This window comes from Oncorhynchus tshawytscha, linkage group LG08 (genome assembly GCF_018296145.1).
Source record: "Oncorhynchus tshawytscha isolate Ot180627B linkage group LG08, Otsh_v2.0, whole genome shotgun sequence".
In the NCBI taxonomy this organism is placed as follows: domain Eukaryota; kingdom Metazoa; phylum Chordata; class Actinopteri; order Salmoniformes; family Salmonidae; genus Oncorhynchus; species Oncorhynchus tshawytscha.
In genome coordinates, this window is record NC_056436.1 from 81,673,535 (window position 1) to 81,691,411 (window position 17,877).

The 17,877-nt window shown below is 45.5% G+C and overlaps 1 protein-coding gene across 1 annotated transcript in view; it reads left to right on the forward strand.

Annotated features, from left to right (window-relative positions):
- The window catches only part of LOC112255878 (cyclin-J), a 28,726-nt gene that overhangs the window by 821 nt on the left and 10,028 nt on the right, over positions 1 to 17,877 (forward strand). The window contains exons 2-3 of the mRNA XM_024428717.2: positions 979 to 1,087; positions 8,263 to 8,473. Coding sequence (XP_024284485.1) covers positions 1,010 to 1,087; positions 8,263 to 8,473 — 289 coding nt within the window. The 5' untranslated portion in view covers positions 979 to 1,009. The remainder of the gene's footprint in view (positions 1 to 978; positions 1,088 to 8,262; positions 8,474 to 17,877) is intronic.

Below are 17,877 nucleotides of genomic sequence, written 5' to 3' on the forward strand. Positions count from 1 at the left end.
TAAAGGGTGAATTGGCTCTGACAGCCAAAACAGTTAAAACTGCATCTAAACGTAAATCAATTGCGGTACGGTTCTAGAAACATAAATCCCTATACTTTTATATCACATCAAAATAATTTAACAAACGCTAAATACACACTTGGTGTACACGGATTTTAACACAGTTGCAGCCAACAGTGTTTTTCAGTGACAAGTTTGTGGCGTCTGCCGTTTACAAACAGGTTTCGGAGATGCAGATAGCTATTTAGCACAGGTAGTCCACTCTGTCTTCCGTAAACAAGCGCTGTAACATGGAAATATGACCGTGTGGGAACCATAACCCTGTAAAGGTGTGTATCAATTTAATATATATTTTTAAATATATTATACATTTTTTAAATGTTAAATTAATACACACCTTTATAGGTGCAGATATGAAAAATACGATCCTTATGCTTCCAGAACCGTACAGCAAGCGATGCGTGTTAATGTTCAGACGGGGCGTCACGGCTTTTAACAACACCCCCCCCCTTCCTGCATAATGTAGTGGAACTGAGAGTCATGATCAAGGGCTATGCAGTGCCAGTGACATGTCTAAGCTTACAAAAGAGCAGCCAACTATTTTGAGTAGTTTTCCAGAATTTTGCTTTGTAAACATTTCGGAAGGCTGTTTGGTGTGTTTTATTTGATCAAATGCTGATCTTTATCTGCAACCGATTTTCAAAGTGATTGCTTAATGAATATCAAAGGCAGCATGTCACCCCACATAACCCACTCACCTCTAGAATTTGATTTGCTATTACTTCATAGTGCAAGTTAATCGAAAAGATGAAATGTTTTTTTTCTTCCTAGAAATCAACACATTTGTTGCTTTGCTGGAGCTTCCTCTCTCTTATAAAATAGATGTTTTAAGAGTTGTGATCAGACACCAACAACCATAACATGCGGCATACAGCCAGGATGTCTCTTGACTTAGCCCACATTGCTGTTTGTCTGCAGGGCTGAACTTCATCCTTGTGGCCTTCTCTGAATGGGAAAGATGGAAAGGGAGTTACAATGGTGGAAAGGACAGCTAGCAGGGGATATCCATCAGTCCCTCCGCATCAAGGTAAGACCAGCCAGTCATAGAATCAGAATGAATAGACTATAGAATTTAGAATGAATAGAATTCTGAATTCCGATTCTATGAATCCAGTTCTCTGGGTCTCCTTGGTTCATTCCCTGAGTTCCACTTATCATCACCACATGTGATAAGAATCTCAACTGCATGTTGAAATAGGTATTATGGGATGTTCTCAATGCCAGGGAGAAAGTTGAGTTTGGTGGCCTGCAGATCACCTGTGCTTAAATGCAGCTTAACCTAAACAAGACAACAACTAATCTAGGTAGCCTAGCGGTTAAGAGCATTGGGCCAGTAACGGAAAGGTAGCTGGTTCGAATCCCTGAGCCGTCCTTGTAAACCAAATCTGCCGGTGTGCTCTTGAGCAAGGCACTTAACCATAATAGCTCATGTATTTCGTTCTGGATAAGAGGTAAAATATGTTTTCTTGTTCACCTAGTGTTTTATAAAAAATTAAGATCCAAGCCAGAATTGCCTTGATAGCCACTCCTCGACTTATATATTTAGCTATATTACACCATACAGTGTAGTTAATGTTGGCAGATATAATTACATGACTGTCATCTATTTGGAAGTGATCTAATTTAGATTACATAGAAGGGCTGAGGCTCATTAATTGGCTGATACAGTAATTAGACAAACCTCCAGCATGATTATATTTTTTACTGTGTGGCCCTTTAATGGCAGCATCTGTCACTGGACTGCAGTATTCTTGTAGGGAGTAAGATTATCACAGCTAATTTGATTCTATGTAGGAGGGACAATATGGAGTAGGGGTTTGTGTGTGTCTACGCGCACGTCATGTGTAGGGGGAGTATTTGGATAGTAGATGGCACTGTTGCAGGCAGCTGCCCCCGCTCTGTTACAATCGGGCAGTCTCATTACAAGTCATTCACTTAGCCTACCACAGTCTTTTTTTATTTACTCGTCTGACTCTCTATGGAAGTCTGTAACCAAGGGGGTATGAAGTCTGTAACCAAGGGGGTATGAAGTCTGTAACCAAGGGGGTATGACGTCTGTAACCAAGGGGGTATGACGTCTGTAACCAAGGGGGTATGGCGTCTGTAACCAAGGGGTTTGACGTCATACCCCCTGGTTACAGACGTCTGTAACCAAGGGGTATGACGTCTGTAACCAAGGGGTATGACGTCTGTAACCAAGGGGGTATGACGTCTGTAACCAAGGGGGTATGACGTCTGTAACCAAGGGGGTATGACGTCTGTAACCAAGGGGGTATGTAGATTAGGGCCTCCCTTTCGATTTATTCTGACTCCCCCAACCCTTCAACCAATCAGCAGACCAAATAAATAAGCAATTATGCTGATGTAACTTGTCCAGTGTCTTTGAAAGCCAAAACAACGCCCCAGACATAAACCCTATTTCTAAATACTTGTAGCCCATCAGCAGGCTAGTCTGCTCCTCTCTGCATCCAGTCCCCTGCCTTCCACTGCGGTTCCCCACAATGCCCCTGAACCCCCAGACAGACAGATGGACCAGAGGCAAGGGGGGCGGAGAAGAGAGGAGAACTCAAGGCGGGGGTGGTGTTTTACGGGGGTTTCTGTGTATGTATGTATTGTCCTTCAGATTCCTTTAGCTGCCTATCACCTTAGTGATCACCATTGTTTCTGTATCGCCTACATAGAACTAACTCAACAGATAATTGATGAAACTCACAGATTAAATATGTGTGAGTCACACGTATGCCATAGATTGTGGTCCTCCGTATGTTGGTCATGCTGACAGCCACTACGGCGTCAGTGTCCAGTAAAGATTAGGTTTACGGGTAGGGTAGTGTTTGTTGTTTGGACAACCCTTAGGGAAGGGAAGTAGGCTCTCTGTCTCTGAAGTAGACAACAATAGTAACCTGTGTTTTTAGTGGATGTTTTCCGTGTGCCTGTAGCAGCAAACCACAAACTGGTACAGCACTACGTAAAAAGATGAATCCATCCCTTATTTAATCTGATATTAAATAAATCCACATTATAAAGCCCTTGTTGTTGTGTTTTTTTAGATCAAATATCCATCTGTGTGTGGTATGAAGAAGGAGAAACAAAGCATTTATTGTATAACCAAAGCATCTCTAATTTTCTAAGCCTGTATTAGGATAGAGACAGACTCATAAAGCATTAAAGGCAGTACATTGCGGGTTGAAGAAGTTTGTTTTTGTCACTCCCCTTGTCAAATGCATCTTTAAGCTGAAAGCTCAAGCGACACTCCTCTATGCTACAGTATATGGTTGACTAGGAGGACACTGGGTACGTCCTTGAGGTGTTTAAAGATAAAAAAATAGTGCACTACTTTTGACCAGAGTCCTGTAGTTCAATAGTAATGTCTTCTCTTCGAATTTTGTCCTTTGAAACGCCAGCTGCTAATTGAACATGAATGGGAGATGTGCTAAGGGTTTAACATACCACCATGCTTCCTCACCACCCCCTACTGCTGAACCATCATGCTTCCTCACCACCCCCTACTGCTGAACCACCATGCTTCCTTACCACCCCTACTGCTGAACCACCATGCTTCCTCACCACCCCCTACTGCTGAACCACCATGCTTCCTCACCACCATGCCCCCAACCCCTACTGCTGAACCACCATGCTTCCTCACCACCCCCTACTGCTGAACCACCATGCTTCCTCACCACCCCCTACTGCTGAACCACCATGCTTCCTCACCACCCCTACTGCTGAACCACCATGCTTCCTTACCAACCCCTACTGCTGAACCACCATGCTTCCTCACCACCCCTACTGCTGAACCACCATGCTTCCTCACCACCCCCTACTGCTGAACCACCATGCTTCCTCACCACCCCCTACTGTTGAACCACCATGCTTCCTCACCACCCCTACTGCTGAACCACCATGCTTCCTCACCACCCCCTACTGCTGAACCACCATTCTTCCTCACCACTCCCTATTGTTGAACCACCATGCTTCCTTACCAACCCCTACTGTTGAACCACCATGCTTCCTTACCAACCCCTACTGTTGATCCACCATGGGGAACCCTGTCTCGAGACGGACGTTCCGGTTTCACCTCTGTACAACATTATCGGAATCTATGCTCCATGACTGTTTTGATCACGTGGACTGGAATATGTTCCAGGTTGCCTCTGGGAAATAACATCAATAAACATGCTAACGGGTTCCTGGACAGTTCCACATCAAGTGGACCCACAATGGTGCATCCTCAGTCCCTGAATTCCCTGTATACCCATGACTGTGTGAACAGTGTAGGCCCTGATTACCAACCATTCATTCACCGGATTCATTCAAAAAAATGTGTAGATTATGTGATACCAATGGTGTCTTTCAAAATGTACCCGAATCGAAAACTATGGATTGATGGCAGCCTTGTTGGGGAACTGAAGGGGAGAGATGCTGCTTATGAACACGGCAAGGTGACCAGGGGACAATTGTATTGTTAAACGGTACAAATACGACCTACACAGATCGATCAAGATGACGAGACACAAGTATAGAGACAAAGTGGAGGAGCAATTCAGCGGGTTGGAAACGAGGTGCAAGTGGCAGGGGCTTCTAACGATCACGGATTACAAAAGAAAGCCAGTCACTTTGCGGATACCAACGCTGCCCTACTGGACAAGCTAAACACCTTTTTCTCATACTTCGAACAAAACGACTCTGAGCTGCCGAGGACAAACCCTGAAGACATCGAGGACTACGACTCGGAGAGCCCCTGAAGACATCGAGGACTACGTGCTTACGGTCTCCATAGAGGACGGATGTCAGTCATTCAAACGTGATCCATGGACGACGCAATTGACGGTGGCACCGTACACTGCCCTCACCCACCTGGACATGAAGAATGCATATCTGAGGATGCTGTTTATTACAACTCTACCTTAAAGACCATCATGCCCGCCACAAATCTCACTGCCCGGGGACTGATCTCCTCCCTGTGTAACGGGTTCCTGGACTTTCTGACGGGCCGCCCCCCCCAGGTGGTAAAGGTTGGCAACATTACCTCTTCCACACTGATCCTCAACATGCTGGACCCACAATGGTGCATCCTCAGTCCCTCGGCTGAATTCCCTGTATACCCATGACTGTGTGACCTCACACAGTTCCAACTCCATCAAGTTCGCTGACGACACAACAGTAGTAGGCCTGATTACCAACAACGACGAGACTGGCCTACAGGGAGGAGGTAGGCACTCTGACAGCGTGGTGCGGGGTAAACAACCTCTTCCTCATCGTCAGCAAAACAGAGGAGCTGGTTGTGGACTTTAGGAGGGACCAGGTTGGGCATGCCCCCATCCTCATTCACCGGGGCTACCAAGGAAACAGTCGTCAACTTCATGTTCCTCCACATACACATCTCTGAGGAGCTGAAATGGTCAAACCACATGGACACCATGGTGAAGAAGACAGCGACTCTTTAACCTCTGGAGGCTGAAGAAAATCAGCCTGTCCCCTGTCCTCTGTTCTACAGGAGCACCATAGAGAGCGTACTGTCTGGCTGCATCAAAGCCTGGTACGGTAACTCCACTGCCGCTCACCGCAAGGCACTACAAAGGGTGGTACGCTCAGCTGAACGCACCATTGGGTGCACACTGCCTTCCCTCCAGGACACCAACAACACCAGGTGTCGCAGGAAGGACATGAAGATCATCAGGGACCCCAGCCCCACGAGCCACAGCCTGTTCTCCACGCTTCCATCACTCAGACACGGGCAGTACAGGAGCGTCATGGGAAACCTGACTGGCCAATAGCTTCTACCCCTTCCCCCCTTCCCCCTTCCCGCTCTGCTCCCCCAACAGGCTTCTACCCTTCCCGCTCTGCTCCCCCAACAGGCTTCTACCCTGCCCCCACCGCAATGGACACTGAACAGCCACCACTACTTCCTGTCCCCCTCCCCGTGGGGAGCCCTGTCCCCTATATTAATGTTAGCACCCATATTCATGTGTTAGAACCTATATTTATGTATTGGAACATGTTAGGACCTATATTAATGTGTTAGAATTAGAGGTCGACCGATATTGATTTTTCAACGCCGATACCGATTATTGGAGGACCAAAACAGGCTGATACCGACTAATCGGCCAATTTGATTTATTTGTAATAATGACAATTACAACAATACTGAATGAACACTTATTTTAACTTAATATAATACATCCAATAAAAATCAATTTAGCCTCAAATAAATAATGAAACGTTCAATGTGGTTTAAATAATGCAAAAACAAATTGTTGGAGAAGTTAAAGTGCAATATGTGCCATGTAAAAAAGCTCAAGTTTTAGTTCCTTGCTCAGAACATGAGAACATATGAAAGTTGGTGGTTCCTTTTAACACGAGACTTCAATATTCCAAGGTAAGAGGTTTTAGGTTGGAGTTAATATAGTATTTATAGGACTATTTCTCTCTATACCATTTGTATTCCATGTACCTTTTGACTATTGGATGTTCTTATAGGCACTTTAGTATTACCAGTGTAACAGTATAGCTTCCGTCCTTCTCCTCGCCCCTACCTGGGCTCGAACCAGGAACACATCGACAACAGCCACACTCGAAGCAGCATTACCCATCACTCCACAAAAGCCGCAGCCCTTGCAGGGCAAGGGGAATAACTACTCCAAGTCTCAGAGCGAGTGATTGTTTGAAACGCTATTAGCGCACACCCAGCTAACTAGCTAGCCATTTCACATCGGTTACACCAGCCATTAGGCTGATGGGCTTGAAGTCATAAACAGCACTGTGCTTGCGAAGAGCTGCTGGCAAAACGCACAAAAATTCTGTTTGAAAGAATGCTTACGAGCCTGCTGGTGCCTACCATCGCTCAGTCAGACTGCTCTATCAAATCATAGACTTAATTATAACATAATAACACACAGAAATACGAGCCTTTAGGTCATTAATATGGTCGACTCCGGAAACTATCATTTCGAAAACAAAATGTTTATTCTTTCAGTGAAATACAGAACCGTTCCTTATTTTATCTAACGGGTGGCATCCATAAGTCTAAATATTCCTGTTACATTGCACAACCTTCAATGTTATGTCATAATTACGTACAATTCTGGCAAATTAGTTCGCAATGAGCCAGGCTGCCCAAACTGTTGCATATACCCCGACTCTGCGTGCAATGAACACAAGAGAAATGACAATTTCACCTGGTTAATATTGCCTGCTAACCTGGATTTATTTTAGCTAAATATGCAGGTTTAAAAATATATACTGCTGTGTATTGATTTTAAGAAAGGCATTGATGTTTATGGTTATGTACAGTCGTCCAATGTTTTGTTTTTTTCACAAATGCGCTTTTGTTAAATCATCCCCCAGCGCTGCATCGATTATTTGCAACGCAGGACACGCTAGATAAACTAATAATATCATCAACCATGTGTAGTTATAACTAGTGATTATGATTGATTGTTTTTTATAAGATAAGTTTAATGCTAGCTAGCAACTTACCTTGGCTTCTACTGCATTCGCGTAACAGGCAGTCTCCTCGTGGAGTGCAATGAGAGGCAGGTTGTTAGAGCTTTGGACTAGTTAACTGTAAGATTGGATTCCCCGAGCTGACAAGGTACAAATCTGTCGTTCTGCCCCTGAACAAGGCAGTTAACCCACCGTTCCTAGGCCCTTTTTGAAAATAAGAATGTCTTCTTAATTGACTTGCCTAGTTAAATAAAGATATATAAAAATAATAAAAATCGGCGCCCAAAAATACCGATTTACGATTGTTATGAACACATGAAATCGGCCCTAATTAATCGGCCATTCCGATTTAATCGGTCGACCTCTAGTTAGAACCTATATTAATGTTTTAGAACATGTTAGAATCGATATGAATGTGTTAGAACCTATATTAGTGTGTTAGAACCTATATTAGTGTGTTAGAACCTATATTAAACTGTTAGAACCTATATTAATGTGTTTGAACCTGTTAGAACCCGTATTCATGTGTTAGAACCTATATTTGTGTTAGAACCCATATGTGTTAGAACCCGTATGAATGTGTTAGAACCTATATGAATGTGTTAGAACCTATATTAATGTGTTAGAACCCATATTAATGTGTTAGAACCCATATTGTGTTTGAACCTATATTAATGTTAGAACCTGTAATTCTTTCTCTTCCCTCTACCTTCTCCTCCTCTCCTTCCTTTTCTCTCCATCTTCCTCTCCCTCTAGGAGTTGAAGCTGCCTGTGTATCGGGCCCACTCCCCTCAGATAGGGATGCGTCGGTACTTTGCAGACCTACTGGCCATACTGTCGAACCGCTACCAGCTGTGTCCTACAGCCAGACACCTGTCTGTCTACCTACTGGACCTGTTCATGGATCACTACGATGTAGCCGTCAAACAGCTCTACGTCATCGCCCTGTCCTGCCTGCTCCTTGCCAGTAAGTACCATGATTCTTTACAGAATAATGCTCTGCCAGTTTCCTTCAGTTGACAGTCCAATCCAATTTTATTGGTCACATACACATATTTAGCAGATGTTATTGCAGGTGTCGTGAAATGGTTGTGTGCCAAGCTCCACCAGTGCAGTAGTATCTAACAATACACACATCTAAAAGTAAAAGAATGGAATTAATAAATATATAAATATTAGGACGAACAATGTCGGAGTGGCATTGACTAAAATACAGTAGAATAGAATACTGTATATACATATGAAATTAGTAAAGCAGTATGTAAACATTCTTAGTGACTAGTGATCCATTATTAAAGTGGCCAGTGATTCCATGTCTGTAAATAGGACAGCAGCCTCTAAGGTGCAGGGTTGAGTAACCGGGTGGTGGCTATTTAAGTCTGATGGCCTTGAGATAGAAGCTGTTTATCAGTCTCTCGGTCCCAGCCTTGATGCACCTGTACTGACCTTGCCTTCTGGATAATAGAGGGATGAACAGGCAGTGGCTCTGGTGGTTGATGTCCTTGATGATCTTCTTGGCCTTCCTGTGACATCGGGTGCTGTAGGTGTCCGAGAGGGAAGGTAGTTTGCCCCCGGTGATGCTTTGGGCAGACTGCACCACCCTTTGGAGATCCCTGTGGTTTTGGGCGGTGCAGTTGCCCTACCAGGCGGTGATGCTCTCAATTGTGCATCTGTAAAAGTTTGTGAGGGTTTTAGGTGACGAGCCAAATTTCTTCAGCCTCCTGAGGTTGAAGAGACGTTATTGCGCGTTCTTCACCACACTGTGTGGGTGGACCGTTTCAGGTTCAGTGACGTGTACGCTGAGGAACTTGAAGCTTTTCACCTTCTCCAAATTTCCTTTGTTAAAATCCCCAGCTACAATAAATGCTGCCTCAAGGATATGTGGTTTCCAGTTTGCATAAAGTCCAGTGTAGTTCCTTGAGGGTCATCGTGGTATCGGCTTGAGGGGGAATATACACGTCTGTGACTAACCAAAATAATTCTCTTGGGAGGTAATACAGTCGACATTTGATTGTGAGGTATTCTAGGTAGGTTGAACCAAAGGACTTGAAACATACATACAGTGCCGCCTTTCTTCTTCCCGGAGAGATATTTATTCCTGTCTGCGCGATGTACTGAGCCCAACTGGCTGTATGGACGGGGACAGTATGTCTGGAGAGAGCCATGAGTCCGTGAAACAAAGTATGTTACTGTCCCTGATGTCTCTCTGGAAGGAGATCCTCGCTCTGAGCATTGTCTACTTTATTGTCCAGAGACTGAACATTAGCGGGTAATATACTCGGAAGTGGAGGATGGTGTTCACACTTCCTGAGTTGGACTAGAAGTCCGCTCAGACTACCTCTTCTCTGCCGGTGGCATCTTGGAGCAGCCTCTAGGATAAGTTCAATTGCCCTTGGTGTGTACGAACAAAGGATCCAATTGAGATAAGTCGTAATGCTGGTGAGTGACCGCTGCTCTGATATCCAAAAGATATTTCCTGCTCTGTGTAATAACACACAAAAAACATTCTGGCCTAAGAAATAACAGACAAAAAAACAAAATACTGCAAAGTTGCTTAGGATCTAGAAGTGGAGCTGCCATGTCTGTCAGCGCCATCTTGTTCTCGCAGCACGTTTCATAAACTGTTGAATGGTTATAAGAAGTTATAACACACTATGTTCCCATCCAATACCTTCAGTGATCATTTACTCCAGTTTCCAGATGATGGATGGCTGGAAAACCCTATATCATTTGTGTTGCTGTGGCTTTTCACATTGTTTAGCTAGAAACCCAGTCTGTCTGTGACTTGGTGAGGATTAGCCTACACCTGTGTCGGTACGTCTTCATGCACGTAGCTTTGATCCTGCCTTTGATAACATGTCTGGGGGGGTTTTGTCTTTAGTCGTTCCTGATGGTACCCGTCTAAATGAATGTCCTACACAGCAAAGCGTATGAAACCCACTAGAGCAGGAGTAAAGACATAAAGAAGACCTGGGTTTTGTCAGATAGCTGTTTGTGATCTTGGAGTCAGATTATATACCATGATCTAGGCTTCTACTGCTGTTACTATGTGTAGGAGTAGTTGCTGTGTGTGTGTGTGTGTGTGTGTGTGTGTGTGTGTGTGGTGATTAACGGCTAGTCTGTGACTCTGTACATTAACACAGCTCACAGAGCATCATGGGTAATTACACTAATGATGCCATCAAACTGTGAGTCTGGGACGGGGCCCGCTCACTGGGGAGACGTGTGTGAGGCTTCGGGGAGCTCATAGAGTTTACTGGAAGACTAAATGAAAAGATGAAAATATATCGACCAAAAATCCTGTTAGAGGATTCTCTTACTAGACGAATGAATGGAATCTTTTGATTGCTTCTTTCAGTGAGAGAACAGAGTCGGACTCTAGGGATCAGCTCTGTGTGATTGATGAAGGCTTGAAAGGGCTGTTTGATTCAAGGTTGTCCTGATTGGGTTTGCTGTTTAATCTCCTGAGGTGCTGGAATCTGGCCTAATTAATTAACTCAACTTCTCTGACTGGTTGGTTGTTCAGTACTCCGGTCCTGCTGGGTTTCAGGTCTGATGCCAGCTTTGCTCTGGGCTCATTCTCTGTGTCCCAAATGGCACCCTATTCCCTATGTAATGCACTACTTTTGACCCGTGCCCTATGGGCCCTGGTCCAAAATAGTGCACTATATGGGGAATAGGGTTGTTGTTTGGTACATAGTCTTTTAAAAGGAACACATTGTCTATGTTAAAATTCCACGGGCTTCTGCGCTAGGTTAATTAATCACACTCTCCATTGTACCTCTCAACAGTCAGCACTTAATCCTGTTAGCCTATTGGTAGTATCTCTCCATCTCTATCGCTCTCTGGTCTCTCTCCTCCACCTCTCTCTCTCCCTGTGTTTGAACGTTTTTCATAGACATTCACACAAAGCAAGGCAAAGAAAATGGTGGTTTGTATTTGTCCTTGTTTCATTTGCGACAGGAAGGAAATGGAGTGTCCCAACTTCTTCTTCCCGGTCACAACCACAGGGTCAGGAGACCTATTGTATAAAGTCCTTCTGCATATTTTAACATCCTTTCATCAAAGCCTTTTTCCTAAAGGAATTCTTACCCTTCGAATTGTCGGATCATTTCAATGGCGCTCGTAGATGCCAAAAGTCTAGACACCCCATTGGCCCCAGTCAAAATTAGTGAACTACTTGGTGTTCACATCAACCAACAAACTGTCAACCTGATCACCATGAGACAGCTTATAGGTGGTGTGGTGCCAGGATAACAACCTCTCCCTCAATGTGAGCAAGACAAATGATCTGATTGTGGACTACAGGAAAAGGAGGGCCGAACACGTCCCATTAACATTGACAGGGCTGTAGTGGAGCGGGTCGAGAGTTTCAAGTTCCTTGGTGTCCACATCACCAACAAACTATCATGGTCCAAACACATCAAGACACACCTCAGGAGACTGAAGAGGCACTGGGTCCCCAGATCCTCAAAGTTCCACAGCTGCACCATCGAGAGCATCCTGACCGGTTGCATCACCGCCTGGTATGGCAACTGCTCGGCTGTAAGGCGCTACAGAGGTTAATGCATACCTCACTGGGGACAATTTTCCTGCCATCCAGGACCTAGATACCAGGCGGTGCCAGAGGAAGGCCCCATCCAGGACCTAGATACCAGGCGGTGCCAGAGGAAGGCCCCATCCAGGACCTAGATACCAGGCGGTGCCAGAGGAAGGCCCCATCCAGGACCTAGATACCAGGCGGTGCCAGAGGAAGGCCCCATCCAGGACCTAGATACCAGGCGGTGCCAGAGGAAGGCCCCATCCAGGACCTAGATACCAGGCGGTGCCAGAGGAAGGCCCCATCCAGGACCTAGATACCAGGCGGTGCCAGAGGAAGGCCCCATCCAGGACCTAGATACCAGGCGGTGCCAGAGGAAGGCCCCATCCAGGACCTAGATACCAGGCGGTGTCAGAGGAAAGCCCCATCCAGGACCTAGATACCAGGCGGTGTCAGAGGAAGGCCCCCAAAAAGTTGTCAAAGACTCGAGTCATGGACTGTTCTCTTTTGCTATCGCACGGCAAGCGATATCGGAGCACAAAGTTTAGGTCCAAAAAACTCCTTAACAGCTTCTACCCCCCCCAAGCCTGCTCAACAATTAATCAATTGGCCACCTGGACTATTTGCATTGACCCCCCCCACTCCATGCACAGTGGCCCACTGACTTCCAACATGGCTCCCCCTGGCATCCTTCTCTTCTGTCCCTGAAGTCAGACCACTCTGCCCTGCAGAGCAGCTATTTGTTCTCACCAATGTGATCATACACTTGTGACTTGCTCTCACACACACACACACAATTCAAGGGCTTTATTGGCCTGGGAAACATTGCCAAAGCAAGTGAAATAATTAAATAAAGATTACACTCACAAAAGTTCAAGTTCAAAAGGGAAAATAAATAAACATAAATATGAGTTGTATTTACAATGGTGTCTGTTCTTCACTGGTTGCCCTTTTCTTGTGGCAACCGGTCACACATGTTGCTGCTGTGATGGCACACTGTGGTATTTCACCCAGTAGATATGGGAGTTTATCAAAATTGGATTTGTTTTCGAATTGTTTGTGGGTCTGTGTAATCTGAGGGAAATATGTGTCTCTAATATGGTCATACATTGGGCAGGAGGTTAGGAAGTGCAGCTCAGTTTCCACCTCATTTTGTAGGCAGTGTGCACATAGGCAGACCTGGCTCTCGAGAAGACAGGCTAAGGCGGCTGTTCTCAATAGCAAGGCTATGCTCACTGAGTCTGCACATAGTCAAAGCTTTGAGTCAGTTACAGTGGTCGGGTATTCTGCCACTGTGTACTCTCTGTTTAGGGTCAAGTAGCATTCTAGTTTGCACTTTTTTTGTGTGTGTGTTAAATTACTTGACACATGGAAAGAATTACCTTTATGTTTTCTCATGATTTGGTTGGGTCTAATTTATGTTTCTATCCTGGGGCTCTGTGGGGTTTGTTAGTGTTTGTTGATGGCGTAGAAGACCCTCCTTGTCTTCTCTCTCAGATCGTTCACAGCTTTGTGGAAGTTAACTGTGGCGCTGAAGTTTAGGCCGAGGTATGTATAGTTTTTTTGTGTGCTCTCGGACAACGGTGTCTAGATGGAATTTGTATTTGTGGTCCTGGAGACTGGACCTTTTTTCTCTCTCTCTCTCTCTGCAGTCAGTGAATTTGGCTATTTTATTTTGTTCACAGTGTAGTGGCATCTACATGTAAACACTGTCGCCTGATGAGGTCAGAAGTGGTGTATATCCAATAGATATACAGCACTATGTTCATGCAATCTCAACGAGGTCAGATCATGTTGTATTGTAATATCTGTCTGTTCCCTCTCAACGAGGTCAGCTGGCAGTTGACAGTTAGTTCTAAGCTGTGTATTATTCAGGATGTCTCCCATGCTGCTGTCCTGCTACATGGAGCCTAGTAGCTGTGTAGCGTGATGCTGTCCTGCTACATGGAGCCTAGTAGCTGTAACTGTGTAGCGTGATGCTGTCCTGCTACATGGAGCCTAGTAGCTGTAACTGTGTAGCGTGATGCTGTCCTGCTACATGGAGCCTAGTAGCTGTAGCTGTGTAGCGTGATGCTGTCCTTCTACATGGAGCCTAGTAGCTGTAACTGTGTAGCGTGATGCTGTCCTGCTACATGGAGCCTAGTAGCTGTAACCGTGTAGCGTGATGCTGTCCTGCTACATGGAGCCTAGTAGCTGTAACTGTGTAGCGTGATGCTGTCCTGCTACATGGAGCCTAGTAGCTGTAACTGTGTAGCGTGATGCTGTCCTGCTACATGGAGCCTAGTAGCTGTGTAGCGTGATGCTGTCCTGCTACATGGAGCCTAGTAGCTGTAACTGTGTAGCGTGATGCTGTCCTGCTACATGGAGCCTAGTAGCTGTAACTGTGTAGCGTGATGCTGTCCTGCTACATGGAGCCTAGTAGCTGTAACTGTGTAGCGTGATGCTGTCCTGCTACATGGAGCCTAGTAGCTGTAACCGTGTAGCGTGATGCTGTCCTGCTACATGGAGCCTAGTAGCTGTAACTGTGTAGCGTGATGCTGTCCTGCTACATGGAGCCTAGTAGCTGTAACTGTGTAGCGTGATGCTGTCCTGCTACATGGAGCCTAGTAGCTGTAACTGTGTAAGTGTGATGCTGGTGCATTGGTTGAATGGGTTCAGTGGGTGGGTTTGAATGTTTTCTACACGCCGGCTGTGGATGACCTGCAATAAGTTGGCTGATGGTTTGTGTTACAGAGTACGGGCTTTAAAAAGAGCAGTTACACCCCATCCAACCCACACACATTGCAGCGGGCCTGCCTGGGGGCCCGAGGGTTGGGAGGGACTGTGTGTGTGTGTGGAGGGAGAGAGCCACCTGCCATATGCTCCCTGAGTCAGGCCCAAACAAAAGCCCGTCAACAGGAGCAGCCGGCCAGCCAGCCCAGGGTGGGGGAGGGGTGCAGAGACATGGGGGTGGAGGTTGTCGTGTGTTTTGTCTGTGCAATTGTGTATTTATGTGACTGGCTGCAAGCGAGGTTGACATGTAGAGGCTTCAGGCTTCTACTTAGTGTCTTATCTGACTAGATCTCCATTCAGATGGCCTTATCCTCCACTGTAACCCCACTGCTAGGAGTGTTTCAGATGGCCTTATCCTCCACCGTAGCCCCACTGCTAGGAGTGTTTCAGATGGCCTTATCCTCCACCGTAGCCCTACTGCTAGGAGTGTTTCAGATGGCCTTATCCTCCACTGTAACCCCACTGCTAGGAGTGTTTAAGATGGCCTTATCCTCCACCGTAGCCCTACTGCTAGGAGTGTTTCAGATGGCCTTATCCTCCACCGTAGCCCCACTGCTAGGAGTGTTTCAGATGGCCTTATCCTCCACTGTAACCCCACTGCTAGGAGTGTTTAAGATGGCCTTATCCTCCACTGTAGCCCCACTGCTAGGAGTGTTTCAGATGGCCTTATCCTCCACTGTAACCCCACTGCTAGGAGTGTTTAAGATGGCCTTATCCTCCACCGTAGCCCCACTGCTAGGAGTGTTTCAGATGGCCTTATCCTCCACCGTAGCCCCACTGCTAGGAGTGTTTCAGATGGCCTTATCCTCCACTGTAACCCCACTGCTAGGAGTGTTTCAGATGGCCCTATCCTCCACCGTAGCCCCACTGCTAGGAGTGTTTCCTCTGAGTCTCACTCACCTCGTCAGGGCCCAGGCAGAGACTGGGCTGGGGCCCCTAAAGCACCTCTACCCCCCCCTTCCACCTCCACCCCTGGGGGTGGGGGTGCAGAAACGAGCTGAGCGGTGCTTCAAAGAGATGCCGACCGCTGATGTTTAACAGGGAGGAATTGGAAGGGGGGGGCATGTTTGAACTGACCCTCTCGATATGTAGATGAACAGGGGACTCCCGCAGTTTCTCCTCCCCTCTCTTTCTGTCTGTCTCTCTGATGCTTGATTGTAATTATGAGATAATTAATCTGTGGTCTGATAATTAAAGGAATTAGGAGTTGACTGTAAAATGGCTGTGATCTACGACAGTGATTTCTTCAATGCTGTTTTTTTTCCCTTCCCAAAAAATGTAGGCTAGTTTTATTATTTAATGTAATTAGATTTTGATTTAATGCCATTGATGCATTATTTAAGGACTTTGTGTTCTGGTTCTATAGAGGTCTTTTGTTTCTTACACAAATACCAGGCTAGGACTGAAATGTCATGGTGCCATTTGTTATTGATTAGTGTTTCACTTTGGGGGGACGCAATGATTGCCAGAGGCAGAGTATTGAGGGGGCGCTATGATTGCCAGAGGCAGAGTATGATGGGGGAGGGGGCGCTATGACTGCCAGAGGCAGAGTATGATGGGGGGGTGGGGGTCACCATTTCCCCCACAACCCCTCCCTTCTTCCCCTCTCCCTCGCCCCAAAAGTGTTCCAGACCCCTAGGCCTTGGACAGGAGATGAGACGGCAGAGGGCCGAGGATTCTTCCTGGTCACACAAGCGTTAGGCACTTGAGGTCAGAGGTCAGTGTGCGTCTACATTGTGTTAACCGGCAGAGCCTATAGGACGAACACACTCATTGGAGGGGGGGTTTGTGGTGGAGCTGTGACCAATTTCATCTGAATGAAAGACGAGCCGGCAAATTAGAGGGAGGGGGAGATGGACTTCAGAAACATTTTGTTGTGTTACAGCCTGAATCCATTTTAAATTCAATCGCAATTTCTTGTCACTGGCCTACACACAATACCCCATAAGTGGAGTTATGTTTATCAACATTTTTACTAACTAGCAAATGAAAAGCTGAAATGTCTTGAGTCAATAAGTATTCAACCCCTTTGTTATGACAAGCCTAAATATGTTCAGGAGTAAACGTGTGGTTAACAAGTTGCATGGATTCACTCTGTGCGCAATAAAAGTGTTTAATTAACAAAGAAAATGTTGTACCACACACACACACACACACACACACACACACACACACACACACACACAATTATCTGTAAGGTCCCTCAGTCGAGCAGGGAATTAAGAACACGTTCAACCACAAAGACCAAGGAGATTTTCCAATGCCCCGCAAAGAAGGGAACCTATTGGTAGATGGGTAAAAATTAAAAAGCAGACCTTGAATATCCCTTTGAGCATGGTGATATTAACACTTTGGATGATGTATCAATACACCCAGTCACTACAAAGATACAGGCGTCCTTCCTAACTCGGTTGTTGGAGAGGAAGGAAACCGCTCAGGGATTTCACCATGAGGCCAATGTTGACTTTACAACAGATACAGAGTTTAATGGTTGTGATAGGAGAACACTGAGTATGGATCAACAACGTTGTTGTTACTCCACAATACTAACCTAATTGACAGAGTGAAAAGAAGGAAACCTGTACAGAATAAAGCATATTGTATCCTGTTTGCAACAAGGTACTGAAGTAATACTGCAAAACAAATTGGCAAAGCCATTAGATTTTTGTCTTGTATACAAAGTGTTATGGGTATGCTTGTAGAACTGGGGAGTTTTTCAGGATAAATACATAAACAGAATGGAGCTAAGGATAGGCAAAATCCTAGAGGAAAATCTGGTTCATTCTGCTTTTCCACCAGACACGGGGAGATGAATTCATCTTTCAGCAGGAAAATAACCCAGAACACAAGGCCAAATATACAGTGGAGTTGCTTACCAAGAAGACTGTGAATGTCCCTGAGTGGCCTAGTTACAATTTTCACTTACATTTACTTGAAAATCTATGGCCAAGACCTGCAAATGATTAATACACTTCAGTGAGCTTGTTTAGCATATTCTACAAGAGAATTCTATAAGAATTTGAGTCTCATTACCAATTGATTCTGAAAGGCAAAGTGCA